General features: G+C 41.2%; 2 protein-coding genes and 1 pseudogene across 14 annotated transcripts in view; 1 reads left to right on the forward strand and 2 right to left on the reverse strand.

The window, feature by feature from the left end:
• Positions 1-800: 800 nt before the first annotated feature.
• On the reverse strand, positions 801-6,621 carry NDUFB1 (NADH:ubiquinone oxidoreductase subunit B1). Of its 3 annotated transcripts, none has more exons than XM_073895769.1 (3): positions 6,508-6,621; positions 1,817-1,961; positions 801-916 (listed from the first exon to the last, which is right to left on the reverse strand). In XM_073895769.1, the coding sequence occupies exons 2-3, from the start codon at positions 1,951-1,953 to the stop codon at positions 880-882; spliced, it is 174 nt and encodes a 57-aa protein (XP_073751870.1). In that variant the 5' UTR covers positions 1,954-1,961; positions 6,508-6,621; the 3' UTR covers positions 801-879. The 3 variants fall into 3 exon arrangements, with proteins under 3 accessions (XP_073751870.1, XP_073751868.1, XP_073751869.1); XM_073895767.1 differs by lacking the exon at positions 6,508-6,621 and adding an exon at positions 6,371-6,500 and having other exon boundaries at positions 1,817-1,954; XM_073895768.1 differs by lacking the exon at positions 6,508-6,621 and adding an exon at positions 6,371-6,482.
• Positions 2,578-2,703, reverse strand: LOC112822900 (U4 spliceosomal RNA; annotated as a pseudogene).
• CPSF2 (cleavage and polyadenylation specific factor 2) overlaps positions 6,593-17,688 on the forward strand; it is a 33,161-nt gene continuing 22,065 nt past the window's right edge. For 2 of the 11 annotated variants that reach the window (XM_073895753.1, XM_073895761.1), the window contains exons 1-6: positions 6,699-6,856; positions 7,562-7,797; positions 10,137-10,198; positions 15,207-15,382; positions 16,359-16,518; positions 16,598-16,703. In XM_073895753.1, coding sequence (XP_073751854.1) covers positions 15,234-15,382; positions 16,359-16,518; positions 16,598-16,703 — 415 coding nt within the window. In that variant the 5' untranslated portion in view covers positions 6,699-6,856; positions 7,562-7,797; positions 10,137-10,198; positions 15,207-15,233. Of the gene's footprint in view, positions 6,614-6,698; positions 6,857-6,885; positions 7,078-7,561; positions 7,798-10,136; positions 10,199-15,203; positions 15,383-16,358; positions 16,519-16,597; positions 16,704-17,688 lie in introns of those variants that run through there. The other 9 variants (XM_073895755.1, XM_073895756.1, XM_073895758.1 and 6 more) reach the window with 9 other exon arrangements.

A 17,688-nucleotide genomic window follows, 5' to 3' on the forward strand; every position in this document is an offset into this window, starting at 1 on the left:
AAAATCTTAAAAAAAAATTCTTCTGCTCATTTAAAAAATTGGGTTCGGGGGGCACCTGGGTGGCTCAGTCATTATGCATCTGCCTTCGGCTTGGGTCATGATCCCGGGGTCCTGGGATCGGGTCCCGCATCAGGCTCCCTGCTCAGCAGGAAGCCTGCTTCTCCCTCTCCCACTCCCCCTGCTTGTGATCCCTTTCTCTCGCTGTCAAATAAATAAATAAAATCTTAAAAAAAAATTGGGTTCGGGCATCTAATTGGTTCAGTTGGAAGAACACTCGACTTGATCTCAAGGTTGTGAGTTTGAGTCCCACATTGGATGTAGAGATTACTTAAATAAATGAATAATTTTTAAAATTGGGTTGTATTACTAAGTTATAAGGGTTCTTTACATATTCTAGATAAAAGTTCTTTGTTGTATATTACATTTTGCAAGTACTTCCAGTTTATGGCTGCATTTTCATTTTCATAAGTGTATTATGAAGAGCAAAAAATTTTAAAACTAGTTCATACTTTGTGTTGCATTTAAGGGATCTTTGCCAAACTCAAGGTCACTAAAATTTTCGGTCAGTACCATCCTTCTAAAGCACACAGTTTGAAAAAAAAAAATTCTGCAAAATATCTGAGGAAAAAATTGGTTACACAATTTAATAGTACTATGGTCTAAAATGAGGAAAAGAAAATGAAACACTAATTGTAAATTTAACATCAATACACAATCAAGTACTCAATAATTTATTTTTAAGCTAAGTGTGCCTATTACTTGAAATGTGGAAGACGGCTTCGGCATAAAAAGAATCACACTTCAAACTAAACAATGAATGTGTTATTTCTCTCCTAATTTTTAAAATATGAACATTCTGTAATTCAGTCATGGGGGCCTTTACTTCCAGGTGACTTCCTCATTGGGTCTCAATTCCCTGTAGAAATTAAAAAGGAAAGAAAGGAAAAAGTACAAATTTAACTTTTATGGGGGGCAGAGAGTCAGAAGAGTATTCAATATTTTATATTCTATTTAATTTGACCCATTAAAATTTTGATACAGACTCAACATACTCATTCTAGTCTCTCATGCATCCCTTTGATTTCCTTCCTCCTGATTAAGGAACTGCAATTTCTTAGTCTGTATGAAAGCTATTTTCGTCTCAATGAGTTCATCTGAGGTTTTCTAAACCCTTTCTAATTCATTTTATCTTTCTTAAAATCCTTAACTGTAAACTTCCTCTCCATACCAACTGTGAGTGCTGCTCAAGCCTCTGGTCCCTTCAGCTTCTTCCCACCTCGCTGCACACCCAGTGACAGACACCCTGTCTTGCTAACTAACTCTCTGCTGCCAAAAGAGCCATCTCCAGAGACACAGTGGGACCAGGCAGCGGCCAGCTGCCTTCTGATCACTCACCCACCACGTCTAAAGCTCTCAAGCAGTGTTGCTGCAAATACAGCACCAAGCCACTATTAGTACCACAGATTTCAGCTGTTCTGGCTTAAGATAATATATGATAATATGTGAAACATATATTAAAGGCTTTGATGAGCTGGTTTAAAACTTTGTTTCTATATTACAGTGCATCCTGAATGCCAAAAAAATTTTCAAACATTTGAAATAGCCTGTTCATAAACTGAAGAGTTGTTGGCATTCCAAAATAATCATACAGTTTTGTAGAAGGGTTAAACAACTAATGCTGCAAAATAACATAACTTAAATAAAAGTCCTCAGAGGAAAATTTACCCCTTCTGTTTGTTTTTGGCACTACTATATTAAAAAGGCTTATTTCCAAGAACTGGTTAATTTTTCATTTAAAAAAAGTGTACAAACTAACCTTTTAAACAACAAACTTTTGTTCCGGAAGGCAGTCAGCTTTTCATCATTCTTTCTGTCTAGATAACATCCAAGGACAAACCCCATGGGCACAAGTATATGTACCCAGTGGTCACGAACAATCTGAATTACATTCATCCTGAGTGCTAGGAAAAAAAAAGATTATCAGAAATATAACTGCTTTTGAAATATCTTGAAAAATTGCATCCGAAGCAGGATAGCCCTGAATATAGGAGATAGATGTTAAAAGCATAGTAAGCCTCTTCAAATTTGCTTTGGCATCAGAACGTCGTGTACAATTTAAAATCTACTTGATGACAATTATACAGGTGACAATGATTAGTATGAAAATTGCACTGCACTAAAATCAATTTATTAACTTTTTTTTTTAGCTCCACTAGTGGTCTGATATGATATAGCACAGAGAAATGGAGAGTACAAAAAATACTAGACTAAAACGTGAAACGTGACCCCAGCTGTCCACGAGAAGAAACCCCCATTTCCCTTTCCCGCCTCCACCGCTCACAAACCTGGGGGAGGTCCGGACCACCCCTCGCCTAGAGACACCGCCGCCGCCGAGGGCTTCCCTAGAGGTGGACCCTTCCCGCCTGCACAACGGGGACCCGCGATGCCTTGGCTCATCTTGGACCCCGGAAAATTCTACCTGCAAAAGCTGAATATTTGCACCCTCCAACTATTAATTTAAAACTTTTACACATGTAAAATATGTTTTAGAGCCTCTTACAATGCTAAAACAAATATAATTATACTATTACGCCAAAAGCAGAATTCTTTAGTTAAGCTATTATTGAAAACTAATTTTTCAATTAGCAGTAGTTGTGACTCAGATAAACCCCATTAGCTACAATACTGCTAATGCACAAAGCTGAAAACTAATTTTTGAAAGGAAATAAAATGAGAGAACTTTTAAAAACCACTGCATTCAACAATGTCATGGTAGATCTCAGTATCAACTCAAAGATTTTACAAAAGATAGGGACAGAAGGGAATTTACTTTTATAGAATAACTACGAGGTACCAGGGCCATCATATAATCTTATATGTAATATGAAATAACTATTATTATCCTCATTTTATAGACTAGAAAACAGCTTAACCTAACAGGTATTAAGTACAGAGCTGGAATCCAAGCTCAGGTTTCCTCCAAAAATCTTTTTCTATTAGATCTCAATATCTCTCTAAAAGACCTCTTCTCGAATTGATATTTATGGTACTTAAAGGCTTTTAAGTTGTAAGGGTTTCTAAAAGGTAGAGGACTAGAACTAGAAGTCACCATATGGAAAATAAATTTGCCTTAATAAAAAAAAAAAAAGTTGAATTGTCAGTTTCTGCAAAAACTTGTACCTAAAGATGAAATCAAAATATATCTGCCTACGCATGAATCTAAGATGAATAAATCATATACAATGGCTGAGAAGGCATATGACAACACCCTGGTAAGAGAATACTGCTGACAAAAGTGCTTGGCACTAAACTGTGCTAGGGTTAGATAAACTGGATTCCTGCCTCTCCTAAGACACTGATTCTCACACTTACACATTTCAATTCTTTATTTCTCAAACTTCATCACTATCTAAAGGTACCGGGCAAGAAAATGGCCATGAAGTTAACAGATGCACAACTACTCTATACTCTACATGATAAAGTGTTAATATTACATACAGCAGGTTCCAATCTGGAAAATTATGTAAAGTTAAGTTATTTAAAATATATCTTAGTTTAGTCATTAACTAAAGGTTTAGTCTACCGTCTACAGCTGGAATTCTCAAACCTGACTGCATATCAAAAACATCTGTGGAGCCTTTATCAAAATAGGGACTTCTTGGGGGGGGTGTAGCCTGGTGGCTCAGTTAGCTGAGCATCAGGCTCTTGGTTTCGGCCCAGGTTGTGATCTCATGGGTTGTGAGACTGGGCCCCAGGTCAGGCTCCCTACTTGGCGGGGAGTCTGTTTCAAGATTCTCTCCCTCTGCCCCTCCCCCCGTTCATGAGATCGTGCGCTCAAATAAATAAATCTTTAAAACAAACAAAATAGGTATTTTCGGTCCTCCTTACTTGTGGGACTGGAAAAACCTATAGTTGAAAGAACTTTTTAGATGATTTGATGAAAACAGTTCTTGGGCAACCTTATTTCCTAGAAGATGGTGGCTCTCTTAGCACTATGCCTTCCTTAAGTAACATTATTTGAATTTAGATACTGAAGCACTCTGTGAATCTGACCAAGTGCCCACCAAATTAGCCACTTACTTGTTTTATAAACTTGAACCAGTCAAGTATAAGAATAACAATACATGCCTTAATCAACTAATGCAACTTTGAAAGCACAAAACTGCAAAATACTAGACAATGTAGGTCTCTGTAGAACTCAAGTGGTCATATATTTGGTCACCTGTCCTCACAGGTTCCTCAAATTTCTTAATGGGGGGGGTCAAGCCTAACCCTCAGCACAGGTGAGTCAGATACTACCTGTATTTTAACCAACAACAAAAGTGCTTATTGACTTAGCCCAAGACTGTTCTAAATAAACCCATGGACACCTATGGGCTATAAGCCATACTGTTGTTGGCATTCTTCCAACAGGGCAAGTAGCTACTTTTGTCTGGCTCTAGTCTGAGAATCTGAGAAGAGGTGAGACAAACCCCTGAGACTCTGGCTGCACATAGGCTCTTACATACACTCTATAAGCGAAGACTGATAGATAAAAGGATTCTGTGTAATCAAAATCCAGAGTTGGGTTCAGCCACCATGATTCCATTGCTAACAGGTAAATGACAAATCTTAGTCCAAGAGACATTTCATATTACATGTGTATAATCTATTTAACGGACTTCGGTAGCAGTGCCATTGAACATAATTTGTCCTCTGTATTTCACTGTGAGTGAATGACCGGGGAGGACAAGGATTATGGACCTAAGAAGTGAGCTACAACGATTTCTTGGAGAATGTATAGGAGGGGGATATAGACAGGCTCTGGTCATGAGCCCAAGACCACAGGGGGCTTTATCTGATGGGTAAAGGGCAGTGAGGTCCTGGGACAGGCTCCAATGACACAAGCTGAGGTTTGGATAAAGAGTGACATCAACATGGGTGCCCAAGAAGGTACTGTACAGTGTTTTGTTTTTTTTTTTTTTGAGGGGGCAGAGAGGAAAGGGAGAGGGAGAGAGAGAATCTTAAGCAGGCTCCATGCTCAGCACAGACGTGGAACACCACCTCACGACCCTGAGATCATCACCTGAGCCGCAATGAAGGGTCGGGATGCTTAACCGACTGGGCTACCCAGGCACCCCATTAGTGTCTTCTTTATAAGACTCATGAAAAATCCTTCTTTTACTTCAGAACTGGGACTTGCTATGGTATTCCTAAGAAAAACTAGTTTTTATCTTATGGACTCAAGGAATCACGTAACTGATCACCTATCCTTTGTTACCAATAGGTTTCAAATTTTTTGCCTAGCTCTAGAAAGAGCTCTTAATAGCACTGTCAGGTACAGTTCTTATTCCTTTTCATAATCACTAACTCATGTAATCTTCACAATACTGTGTGTTCACTAATGTCCCCAATGTAGTAGGCATATGTTTTTTCACATAAGGAAATCCAGGGGCAATCGACTTGCCTAAGGTCACAGATGCAGTAAGTGGCAAAGCTGGGATTAACACTCAGGCAGTCTGACTTCTTGGTCCAAGCTACTTGTGTTTTATTGTCTGTGAGGGTAACTAAAGAGATAAACCTTTAGACTGACCTCACTCAGGCTTATCTTATTTTTCCTAACATTACTTTTTCTTCAACCAATTTTTCCCGCCTAACTTCTAAAAAGAAAACTGTATCAGGTGTGTATTTTTATAAGTCAATTCATGTTGTAAAACGTAGATGAATAGATATTTCAAAAATTAAATCCTAATCTCTAATTGGTCCCCACAGCGTTTTAGATCGGCTTTTTTGTTTTTTGTTTTTTTTTGAATACATATAATCTATGAAAAGCAGTGCTGGATGCACAGAGAAACTGAACTCCTTGAGGTCTGGAACCAACCGTGTCTTAATAACCTAGTATAAATTAAGTATTACGTTTTTAAAAAGTGATTTTTTTTGTGTGTGGAATGGTCGGCTCAAAAGGGTTTGCGATTTGGAAGAGAACGAGGTTAGTTTCCAATCCTGAGCACCGAGACAGAACGCTGAAACTTGGACGAAATCTAGGATGCTCGCGCCTTCCCTCCAGCCTAGGAGCGTAGATCCCGGCCGGTGTTCTCTCCGGTCCGGCCAGGGGCGGCCACCGGGTGATTCCCAAAGACGTCTTCCAGTAACTACAGCCTCCCGCTACCCTTTCCAAAAGCCGTCAGGTGCGAAACGTGAGCCCAGCTGTCCACGGGAAGAAACCCCCATTTCACTTTCCCGTCTCCACCGCTCGCAAGCCCGGGAGGGGTCCAGACCACCCCTCGCCTAGAGACGCCGCCGCCGCCGAGGGCTTCCCTAGAGGTGGACCCTCCCCGCCTGCACAACGGGGACCCGCGGCGCCTCGGCTCATCTTCGACCCCGGACCCACCTGCGGCCTTGATGCCAAAAACGGCCCCCCGACCAAGGGCACGACGACCCAACCACCGGCGCCGGCGGAAGCTGCGGATTGGGACCTGCCATTCGCCACGCTCGCTCGAAGAGAGGGGTGGCGCTGGGAAACCATACCTCTTCTTCTTTTTGATGTTGGACTCTTCTTGTACTTATTTTAGCTCTCACGCATTATAAATCATTTAAAAATAAGACTTCGGCGCCAGGTTACGAGACTTTTGTTGTAAGTGCCATCTCTTTTCCCCAGCTTCGTCCCCACCCCACCCCCGGAAGATGGTATCGCCCTGGGCCTTCCCCGCCTCAGAGGCTCGCCTCCAGTTTCAAAATGGCGGCCGCCATCGGGGGGCTTCTGCTGGCAGGTCGTCCCGGGTGCTGCTGAGCGAGTATCAGCTTTTCTCGCTCTTGAACCTGGATTCGACTAGGGGTTGGGAAGGGCAGTGGACGGCGTTGGGGGAGGACTGACGAGGCAAGTGAAGGCGGAGGAAAGGAGCGAGACTTTGGAGTGGGGGAGGGGGCGTCCTCGGCCCTCAGGGAGACCCTGGCTCCACCTCGTCCGGGTCGGCGCTGGGGAAGTGCTCTTGGGGTTTCGGTGGCGACTGTCCTGGCCGGGCCTGGCAGAAGTGCTCATCGAGGGAAAGAGAAGTGATTTCTCCGTGGGTCTAAAGCTCCCGGTGTTTGTGGCAGTCCGTACGATTCACTCCTGTGTTCTCCTTCCCTCTTTTTGCTGTTTCCCGGTGACCTTTCAGTTTCGGCGCTGGGGGAGTTAACTCCGACGCCAGCTTTGGCGCCTTTGGCCCTCGTGGTTGCTGTGTTTTTAGCGGCCTCGCTGGGGGTCTTCCGTGGTCTATGGTTCAGAGACCGCGAGGCTGCTAAACACTGGGCACAAAGTAGGCGTTAGTCGATTTCAGGGACTTTTTAAGTTGTTACCGTCTTTTATTAAAATGGTCTCGGCCTCCCGCTCCCCCCTGCTCCCCAGCCCCCCAGCCCTCCAGGCTCCCTTTGCTCTCAAGCGCTTCCATCACTCTGTATTACAAGTTTTTAAGTAAACAGGAGATCAGACTAGCCTGAACCCCAGCAAGTCTGGCCTCCTGTCACCAGACGAACATGAGTTATCAATTGCCCATCCCCTAATTTTTTTTATTTTAAACCCCCTGTTTTTTTTTTTTTTTAGGAAACCAATTCTCTTCCCGAACTGACCAGGAAGAGACTTTTTGGACTTCGTGAGCTCGAGGGCCAACCCAGATTCCTTCGTTTTCCCTTGGATTTTGCCTAGTTCCCTTTCGCTGTCAGCAACATGCGAGGTCATTATTGAGAGAGCAAGTTAACTGTGAGAGATAATCGAGATGAAGTAGTATCCGTCCGGAAGGAATTGATGGTCTGGTTCGGGTTCATTCTTTAAGCACACATGTATGTTGCTCTGAGTGCTGTGCTTGAATTTGGTGATACAAAGATGATCGATTTTGCTCTTAGCCTATACATTCAGCATCCATTCAATAAATATTCTTGGTGCCCAGTTTGTGTTAGGTGAAAAAAAAATAACCTGAGGCCACCAAAAAAGCTCCATAAGGGAATAAATATTTCAGCTGGGCCTTGAAGGGTCAAAAGGAATTTATGAGGCTCAGGAGGAGGTCATTCCTGGATGCAGAAACTTGAGCAGTTTTGGCATACTGAGGGAGAGTGGGAAGATACATGTGCTTGAGCGTGCAGTGCAAGGGTGGTTGGTGAAGGAAGAGGGAGATTGAGAGCAATTTGTGAAGGACCTTGATTTGCAGCTAAGGAGTTTAGATTTTATTTGTTAGAAGGTGCATACTTTGCACAAGGAAAGGGCATGAGTATATTTGTTTTTTTAAGATGGTCTCTGACAGCAGTATGGAGGATCAACTTGGAACAGGAAAACTAGATAAGAGGAAGTTGTCATTGAGGTAAGGTAATGATTGCCTCAATTGAAATAGGATAGTGAAGGGTTTAAGAAAGACCTTTCTGAAATGTCAAATAGGATTCAATGGGGGGCAGCAGTTTGGTGGAGGGAGGGTGACTCCAGAGTTTTTGGTCCAGGAAACTAAATGGTTGGTGATGCCATTAAAATCAAGCCTAAGATATGTACATAAAAAATAGAATGGTGCCAACCTGCACACCTGCACCTTGAGTGGCAGAGCTCAATGCTGTACAGTACGAAGCATTGATTTTAGAGTCTAGATTTGTGCTATTACAGTAGCCACAAACTGCATGTAGCTGTTGAGCCCTTGAAATTGTGGTTAGATTGAATTGAGATGTGCTGTAAATATAAAATACACACTGGACAAAGACTTGGTGTGAAAAACAATGTAAAATATCTCAATAATAATGGCTACATACTGAAATGATAATATTTTGAATATGTTGGGCTCAATAAAGTATATTAAAATTAATTTCACCTTGTAAAACTTTTCAATGTGGCTATGAAAAATAAATTTAATTACATTTGTGGCTTGCATTATATTTTTGTTGGGCAGAGCCGACGTAGTCTAGACTAATGATAAAGGAATTCGTATGGAGGTGCAATTTGAGCTGGGCCTTGAGACCGTGGTGAGCAGTGATGTCAACAGCTTGCTGGTGCCCTCCATTGCCAGTTAAGGCATTCAGGTTTTTGTTTTTTCAAGCAGTGAGAAGCCTTCAGAGATTTCTCAGCAAGGGTTAATGTGTGGAGGGGTGTTTCTGAAGATTAATCTGACAGTCATGTTTAGGTTGAGATAAAGGGAGGAAAGGCTGGAGGGAGAGAAACAGAGAAACCCAAATATAAGGTAATGAGGCCCTGCTTTAAGGTACTGGTGGTAGGAAGGGAAAGGGGATGATACACAGGTGAGGCATTTTGAGGGAAAAATAATCAGGAGTTGGTAACAGACTATTCAAGAAGTAAAGGAAGGAATCAAATGTAGAGTTTCAAGCCTTGGTTACTTAGGTAAGGAGTAATGAATTCATGTCATACGATTACAAAGTACATTTGAGCTTAAGGAATTTAGTCTCAAAATAGGAGCAAAGTTGGAAGGAGGAAGTGGTCTGCTAAATACTCTTCCTTTTTATCTCCTTCCTTTCTGTATCTTCTCTAATCAATCAGACCCACCAGCTTATTTTCCTAAAATACGGAATTTCCTGTATTATGTCATCTTACTTCAAAATGGATCTTAAAATGTTTCTCTGTTGCCCGAAAAGCGAGGTCCAGGGTCCAAGACCTTCCATTATCTGGTCCTTTTCTATTCACTAGTTCTTTTCTTTCATTTTTTTGCTTATATGAAAGTGTGCTCGGCTGGTTTTTCCACTAGAACTCTGTCAGTTTTTATGTGCCTTTGATCATGTTATTCCCCTGTTTGGAATACCTTTTCTTTTTGTCTGTCTCTACTCAGGTCCTACAAATCCTTAACAAGTAATTTAAGATCCCACCTCTTTTATGCTTCTCAATAACATCAGCTAATGTCGGTTTTTAAAATCTTCCTAAACTGCATATTTTAGCTCATGATTATGACCAATTTGGTACATTATTATTTTTGTCTTTTATTATCCTTGTATTATCTTATCTCTGTTTTATGTAAGCTTTAGCTTCCTAAAATTATGACAAGTTTCTTGCTTAAAAAAGGACCATTTATTATACTACTTGCTGCTGTTTGTGATGTTCATCTTCGGGCACGACATAGAAGTTAAACACCGTAATTAAAAACAGAAGTGAATCTGTTATACCACATTCATCAGACTCTCATTTCTTTATTTTTTAGATTTATAAAGAACTCTTCCCTTGAATTCATGGTGTTTCATCCTATATACAACTGAGATATCAGTAAGTCATGAATGTGTCTAATAAAGATACAACTTTATTATGTTATGAGCAATTGTATTAAAAATATTTTGTTGAAATCTGGGTCTGTGTGCAAAAAGCTTTAACATGAACTCATTTACTTCTAGTCTGCAAGATCTTTTGTATTTTCACTTCATAATCTAAAGAAAGTGGAAGTTAAGGTGGATTTGGGTAAACAAGAGTTTCTCTTAGGCCATTAATATAATTGTACAGGAAGCTTTTCGGCAGGGAGAATTTTTTTTTTTTAGATCCTTCCCAAAATTGTATTTATAAATGTTTTTCATCAAATTGGAGAATTAATATCTTTGTATTTCTCATACCTCACAAATAGGAACATGCTAAGCCAATATATTTTTAATTTTAACTTGTTTCATCAGTTCTTTACTGAACAACTGCTATGTGTTTAAATGTGCTAATATAGTAAGGATACAAAAATGGATCAAGCCTGGTCTTGCACTCGAGAGCTCTCCCAAGCAAGGGGAAGTGCATATAAATAGGTAACTGTTAACGGTGCGGTAAGGGCACTAAGCTCATTTGACACGAGCCATACTTCATTCATTTAAGAAGCTTTTATTGACCCTCTACTATGTGTTAGGCACTATGGAGGCATTGGAGGATAACTGTGACCAAAACAGATAAGGTCTATTTTTACATGGAATCCATGATCTAGTGCTGGGGTGAGGAGGAGAGATGGGGGTGGGCAAAGCAAGTAAATAAGTAGCGGGTATAGAGAGCAGTAAGTATTTTGAGGGAAATGGAGTGATGTTACAGGATGTAACAGGTAGGGAAGGACTTTAGGGTTGTTAGAAAACCATCTCAGAGAGAATAAATTTGAGGCAGGGAAAAGATACAAACTAGCTAGAGATCTTAGTGACAGTGGAGATAGAAGGAAATTTGAGAAATAGGATGGAGGTAAAAATGCAGCACTTACCAATAGATTGGATGTGGGATACAGAGTAAAGGAAGGACTCCAGGTTGATGCCATCAGAGATCAGATGATATTTATGGCTGTGGAACTGGTGAGATTACCTGGAAAGAAAGAAGGAAGTCCTACTGAAGAGCACTGCCACATTTAGAGGTTAAAGAAAGAAAGTAACTAGCAAGGGAGATGGAGGAGTGACCAGTTAGATACAAGGAAAACCAGGAGAGGGTTGACACGGAAGTAGAGGGAGGAGAGCATTTCAAGAGGCCGAACACTTACTTTTACTGAATGTTGCTATGATTTCTGCCAGTTGAGGCCAGAGAAATAAATGCCCATTGGCTTAAATTGCATCGAGGTTGGTCAGTGACCTTGATGAAAGCACTTTTTTTTTTTTAAGATTTTATGTATTTATTTGACAGAGATACAGCGATAGAGGGAACATAAGCAGGGGGCATGGGAGAGGGAGAAGCAGGCTTCCCGCCGAGCAGGGAGCCCGATGCGGGGCTCAATCCCAGGACCCTGGGACCATGACCTGAGCTGAAGGCAGACGCTTCACGACTGAGCCACCCAGGTGCCCCGATGAAAGCACTTCTGGTGGGCTGGTGGAGGAAGATGCTAGCTTTGGGAGTCTGAATGGGAGGTGAGAAAGTGGAGACACATTTGTGGACAAATATTCTGAGAACTTGCTGTGAAAGGGGAGCATAGAAATGATGAAGTACTTGCAGGGGATTGATTGTAGGATTAAGAGAGGGTTCTTTTAATTTGGGGAATTTTAGAGGGTCTGTGTATGTTAATAGGAATGGTACATCAATGACACATGGATATTGCAGGGAAAAGAGGGAATGACTGAAGAGGTTCAGTCCTCTAGAAGGTAAAAAAAAAAAATGAGAATGGGATCCAGAGTACTCATGCGGATTGGCCTTGGATGAGAGCAGTGCCATTGATTCCTTGTAATCAGAGACACAACTGTGTTCATGCAGATACATTAATAGAATTGGTATTGGAGAATGGGTTACTGTCTAATGACTTTGTTTTCTAACTGAAGAATGAGGTGAGATGATCAGCTGAGAGTAGGGTGGAGGGAGTGGTGCATGATGCTTGAGCAGAGAAGAGGTGATGTGAAATCATAATCTCAGAGATAGTCAACCTACTACAAAAACGCAGACTGATAGGTAGTGCTTAGTGCCTGTTTGATATATGTATATATGTTTTTTCCATTTGAGATTTTTGACCATGAATTTAAAGAGTAAGCACAGTGGTGGGATTGTTTGTTTGTTTTTTCTCTGGCAACATTCAGTTTCTGGAATAGGCAGAGTGAAGGACTGGAGTCAGTCAGGGTTGGGGTTTTGCCAGGCTGGTACAAGGAAGGACTAGAGCAGCCAGATACTTGATCATGTTTGCAAGATACTCATGGTGGATTGTGGATGAACAGGAAGGACATGAATGGAGACAGGATAGGGTGAAAGAGCAGTCGGTGGGTTAGAGATTGGGTGAGGCCGAAGGATGTTCGCGGTGGGATTACTGAGTAAGCAAGGCAGGAGTGAGAGCATGAGACGCCAGAAGGTGAACATTTGGAAATGGTGCAGCTCAGGGGTGATGAGGTCCCGGGCATAACCGCGGTGGTGGGAGGCTGAAGTGAGATGAGGTCATTGGAAGTGAGAAAGTCAGGGGACTAGAGTCCGTAGCGGAGTTACTGAGGAAGACCGAGTCAGGTACTAAAGTCCTCAGTGAACGAGGTCCGATTAAACTATGCCAGCAGTGAGGAGGGAAGAGGGAAGGCTCCTAGTGAACTATCTGGGAGGGCCCGGAGTATTTGGAGGAGGAAGGAGAAGATCTGGTTTGGAAGCTGCAGTGAGGAGCAAGGAGCACAGACTTCCTGCTTCGGAGGCACGGGGTACAAGGGAGAAACCTTGAGAAGGCTGCAGGAGAAACAGTTCTTGCGAAGATTACCAGGCGAAGAAAGAGAACCTTCAGGGAAGAGGTGCGGTTTCGGGTGAGGGTAAGCAGTGTCGTTCCAGAGGGCATACTGGAAGGATTGGGGAGGGATAGAAAGTAGAGGAGTGGCTCCGACTGGCAGATGTGCACATCAGTGACAATGAACAACCCAGGAGTCTTGGGTCTTTGCCTGTGACTAGGGAGAAAAAGGATGGGAAATGTGGTGGGATTGGTCTCCTGACACCCTGTCATGAAAGGTGACAGTTTACCTGACTTTGTTGATAGGACCTTGGGTAGCTGGTAAGAGACCATCAGGTATGCGTGACCTCTCCTAATTGCATAGTTGGCCAGGGAAGGCTAATTTACTTCAAGGAGCTAAGATCTGAAATACTGCTGTGGAGCTGTACTGCGCTGCTGAATGTTTTTGTAACATCTGTTTAATAGTATGCAATTCTAGGTCTTAAATCCCAATAGATGTGCTCATGTTATATCTCCTTGAAATATATACAGTAGGCGTCCCACATAAATTCCATCAGATATATGTTGAGCACCTACCGTGTGTCAGGTTCTCTTTTAGGAATTGCAAACATGAGATTTTACCTCTATTTTTTAGTTGCTTACTTTCCACTGCAAACATTTTTAACATTCAACGCCTGAAAAGTATGTGGATTTCTATGAGTATGTGCACCTTGTTTGTTTTTTGACGACTGAGGGGCGAAGGAACAGTCCACAGCTTTTTATCAGATTCTCAAGGGGGTCTATTTATTTAAGGACTAATAGGTCTAATAGGAGAGAGAGACATGAAAGCTAATCATTGTAATGCAGTGAAATCATTGCCATCACAGAGAAAAATAAAGGAGGCACAAGTTCATCTTGAAGAATGAGTTCATTAATTCGTTATCTATTTATTTGAGGAACTTGGTAGTCTCTATTCTAGGCAATTTACACATTATTTGAAATCTTCCAGCATCCTTTTTATGTGTATTATTATTAAAGATTTATTTATTTTTAAAGACTTTCTTTATTTGAGAGAGAGAGAGACAGAGATAGCGACAGAGATAGAGAAAGTGCGAGCAGGGAGGAGAGGGAGAAGCAGGCTCTCTGCTGAGCAGGGAGCCGCACACAGGGCCAGACCCAGGACCCTGGGATCATGACCTGAGCCGAAGGCAGACGCTTAACCAACTGAGCCACCCAGGTGCCCCATGAGATTGATTGATTTATTTTAGAGAAGGAGGGAGAGTGCACTTGGGGGTGGGGAGGGTGGAGTGGAGAGGAGCAGAGGGAAAGTCTTAAGTAGACTTTGCACTGAGCACAGAGCCAGATGCGGGACTCTATCTCATGACCCTGAGATCCCTACCTGAGTCGAAACCAAGAATCGGACGCTTAACCAACTATGCCAAGGCGCTCCGTCTTATGTGTGTTATTAATACTCATGTTTATAGGCTGGAATACATAAGTGAGGAAAAGTTAATTAATTGCTTAGAACCACCTAGTAGTAGTTTCAAATCCGAAACTGATTCTAAAGTCTACTGCTTTTCTTTTCTTTTTTTTTTTTTAAAGATTTTATTTATTTATTTGACAGAGACACAGCGAGAGGGGGACACAAGCAGGGGGAGTGGGAGAGGGAGAAGCAGGCTTCCCGCTGAGCAGGGAGCCTGATGCCAGATGCAGGGCTCGATCCTGAGCCAAAGGCAGACGCTTAATGACTGAGCCACCCAGGCGCCCATGTCTACTGCTTTTCATTAAGCCACACTGGGAGCCACTGAAGGACTCGTTGTAAAAAAAAGTATGTAAGATCATGTTTGTACTTTGAAACTTAGCAATGATGGAAATAGGTCTTTAAAGTGTTTGCTTTCTGGGGCGCCTGGGTGGCTCAGTCAGTTGACTGTCTGCCTTTCAATTCAGGTCCTGATCCCGGGGACGTGGGATCGAGCCCTCCATCGGGCTCCTTGCTCAGCATGGAGTCTGCTTCTCCCTCTGCCCCTCCCCCTGCTCATGCTCTCTCTCTTGCGCTCTCTCTCAGATATGTTTATGGAATTTCTGCCCATTTAGAAACCTGATGCAATGTTAATTTGTACATTGTTTGTTAGACTATGATGTATGTTTAATTATGTTTTTATTTCTTTTGAGAAGACTTTTTGGATTGTTTTTGGACCAAAAATGACATCTATTATCAAATTAACTACCCTCTCTGGGGTTCAGGAAGAGTCTGCTCTTTGCTATCTTTTGCAAGTTGATGAGTTTAGATTTCTGTTGGACTGTGGCTGGGACGAGCACTTTTCTATGGATATTATAGATTCCCTGAGGAAGTAAGTTACTTTTCATATTTCTAGACTTTTATTAAATGAACTTCTCTTTTCTACACTGTAATACCATTTTGATGATACACAGTGTTTGCTTTCTTTCCTCTATTTTGATTTATAGTAAAAGACTTAGTTTTACTTACTCCAAAGAGCCAAATAGTGACTGTTTCCATTTATAAAGTTTTGATTGCATTATAAACTGTGTTTACTGAAATTCAGTAAAATGTTAAGTGTTACTTGGCTAATGGATCTCAGTAGAGACTTTTTGCACCATAATTTTAGAGAAGAATAAGTGCACAAGAATTTGAAGAGAGGAAAAACCTTCCATGTGAAAAGTCTGCCATCAGATCCCATTAGCTTACTTTCTGTGTCTTTTGGGCCTCCATATTGAGCTTTGGTGCCCAGAATAATGACCATGAGATACAAAAGGATACTAATCCATCGAAGAAAAATTCAGTTATGCTTGTAGTATTGTACTAATTATGGAAGGAAAGAGAACTTAAATATTTAAAAACTTAGAACATTTAGCAAAAGATTTTTTTTCTAATTTCTTGTCAGTGAGACCATATGCTTTATTAATTGAAGTTTCACTATAGTGAATATGCTGTCAGTCACCATGCTAAAAAGCAGAGGCAAAAATCCATAATAAATATGTGGCCATTTAAATATCCTCTCCCTAACAGTTTCTGAAATTTCAAGTTGAGTTCTTGACCTTTGATTAATAGTATATGAAACAGCCATTCACAATCAGCTTATGTGTGGTATCTGCTGGTTCTCTTTTTTCTTTTTTTATGTGTATAGACATCCTCTATTTTGCGCAACACATACCATACTTTTGATATCTGTGCAGGACAGGGTAGTAATAACTGGTATTGCTAGGTATCATAATTTCAGCTCTTTTGCTTTTTTACCCCAGCCTAGTCTTTACTCTTAAAAACAAGATTGGGGAAATTGAGAAGCCATTTTGATCATGTTCTCCTAGGCATGTTCACCAAATTGATGCAGTACTGTTGTCCCACCCCGATCCCCTTCATCTCGGTGCTCTCCCGTACGCCGTCGGGAAGCTGGGTCTGAACTGTGCTATCTACGCGACCATTCCTGTTTATAAAATGGGACAGATGTTCATGTATGATCTTTACCAGGTAACTCAAGCAATTCAAAACTGCTTTTTACACTCCTGTAGTGATCATGTTTAACCTCGGATTTATGTGCTTCTTTCAGTCTCGACACAATACAGAAGACTTTACGCTCTTCACGTTAGATGATGTGGATGCAGCCTTTGATAAAATACAGCAGTTAAAATTCTCTCAGATTGTGAATTTGAAAGGTAAAAAATGATTCCAATAGTAAGTAATTGGACTAAGGAGGCTTAACTGACTTTGGAAAGTACAAGGGGGAATTTGTAGTAAAAATCATAGGCACTGTGGTCTGAAAAAGAAAAGATTAGCATGTTCTCATATGGAACTCTGAACTTCTCCTAAGTCATTTGGATTTTAAAACATTCCAGACTAAATACTAACACAATGTTAACTAGCTCACGCCTTTTCACACTTAACTCGGGAATGACTTACTTAGTGTTTACTATGTATGATGCACAAAGGTAACGTGCCAGATCCTCCTCCTGGGAGTTCACGGTTAGGTTGAGGGGCTCAGATGACTAAAGGTAGTGATTGAAGTCTTGAAGGAAATGCAGTGCCTTGGCAGCATAGAAGATAACTGAATTCTAGAATTGGATATTAAGAAGTTTATTACTTAATTAGGTCAGGAAGCCCTCTGTTAAGTATAGATTTCTCATTTGTGGAGGGAGATGTATTAAATATGAAGCCTTGCGTTGAAATTGAGAAAATGGTGCCATGGTGGACTGTGATGATTTAACTAAGAAATAACAATGTCTCAACAGTTTGGCTTATACTTACTTTTTCTATAGGATGCATTTTTTACCATGAGATTTGTATTGTTACTCTGTCAGTTTCAGGTTGGCAAAAATGGAAACATTTAATTGTGTGTGTACCGTATAAATATTCAAATTTATTCGTTCGTATTAAGTAATTTGATAGGGTACTGGCTTTTAAATCTAATCTCTTTATAATAGTTTATGAACACAGATACGTCTGCAAGAATTCATAACAAAACGACAAGAGGGTTTGTCTCCAGTGAGGGAATGGAGTAGTTGGGGGGCCGAAGAGTGAGACTTGCATTTTCAGTGTTTGCCTTTGTACTTTGGGATTTTGTATCACTGCATATATTAGCTATTAAAAATAGTTTACAAATAAATAAGCTTTCTTTAGGCTTGTAAAAGAAATCTGAGTATT

The sequence above is a fragment of the Callorhinus ursinus genome, unplaced genomic scaffold (genome assembly GCF_003265705.2).
Source record: "Callorhinus ursinus isolate GAN/ISIS: 27379988/994484 unplaced genomic scaffold, GSC_fseal_2.0 scaffold8, whole genome shotgun sequence".
Classification (NCBI taxonomy): domain Eukaryota; kingdom Metazoa; phylum Chordata; class Mammalia; order Carnivora; family Otariidae; genus Callorhinus; species Callorhinus ursinus.

Bases quoted from the DNA above. Each gene is read 5' to 3' on its own strand.
- NDUFB1 (XM_073895767.1), bottom strand. From the start codon at position 6,462: ATGGCAGGTCCCAATCCGCAGCTTCCGCCGGCGCCGGTGGTTGGGTCG. The intron at 1,955-6,370 runs GTGGGTCCGGGG...CCTAGCACTCAG, and splicing joins TTTTGGCATCAAGGCCGCAG to GATGAATGTAATTCAGATTG. The intron at 917-1,816 runs GTTAGTTTGTAC...TAATTTCTACAG, and splicing joins AAAAGTTTGTTGTTTAAAAG to GGAATTGAGACCCAATGAGG.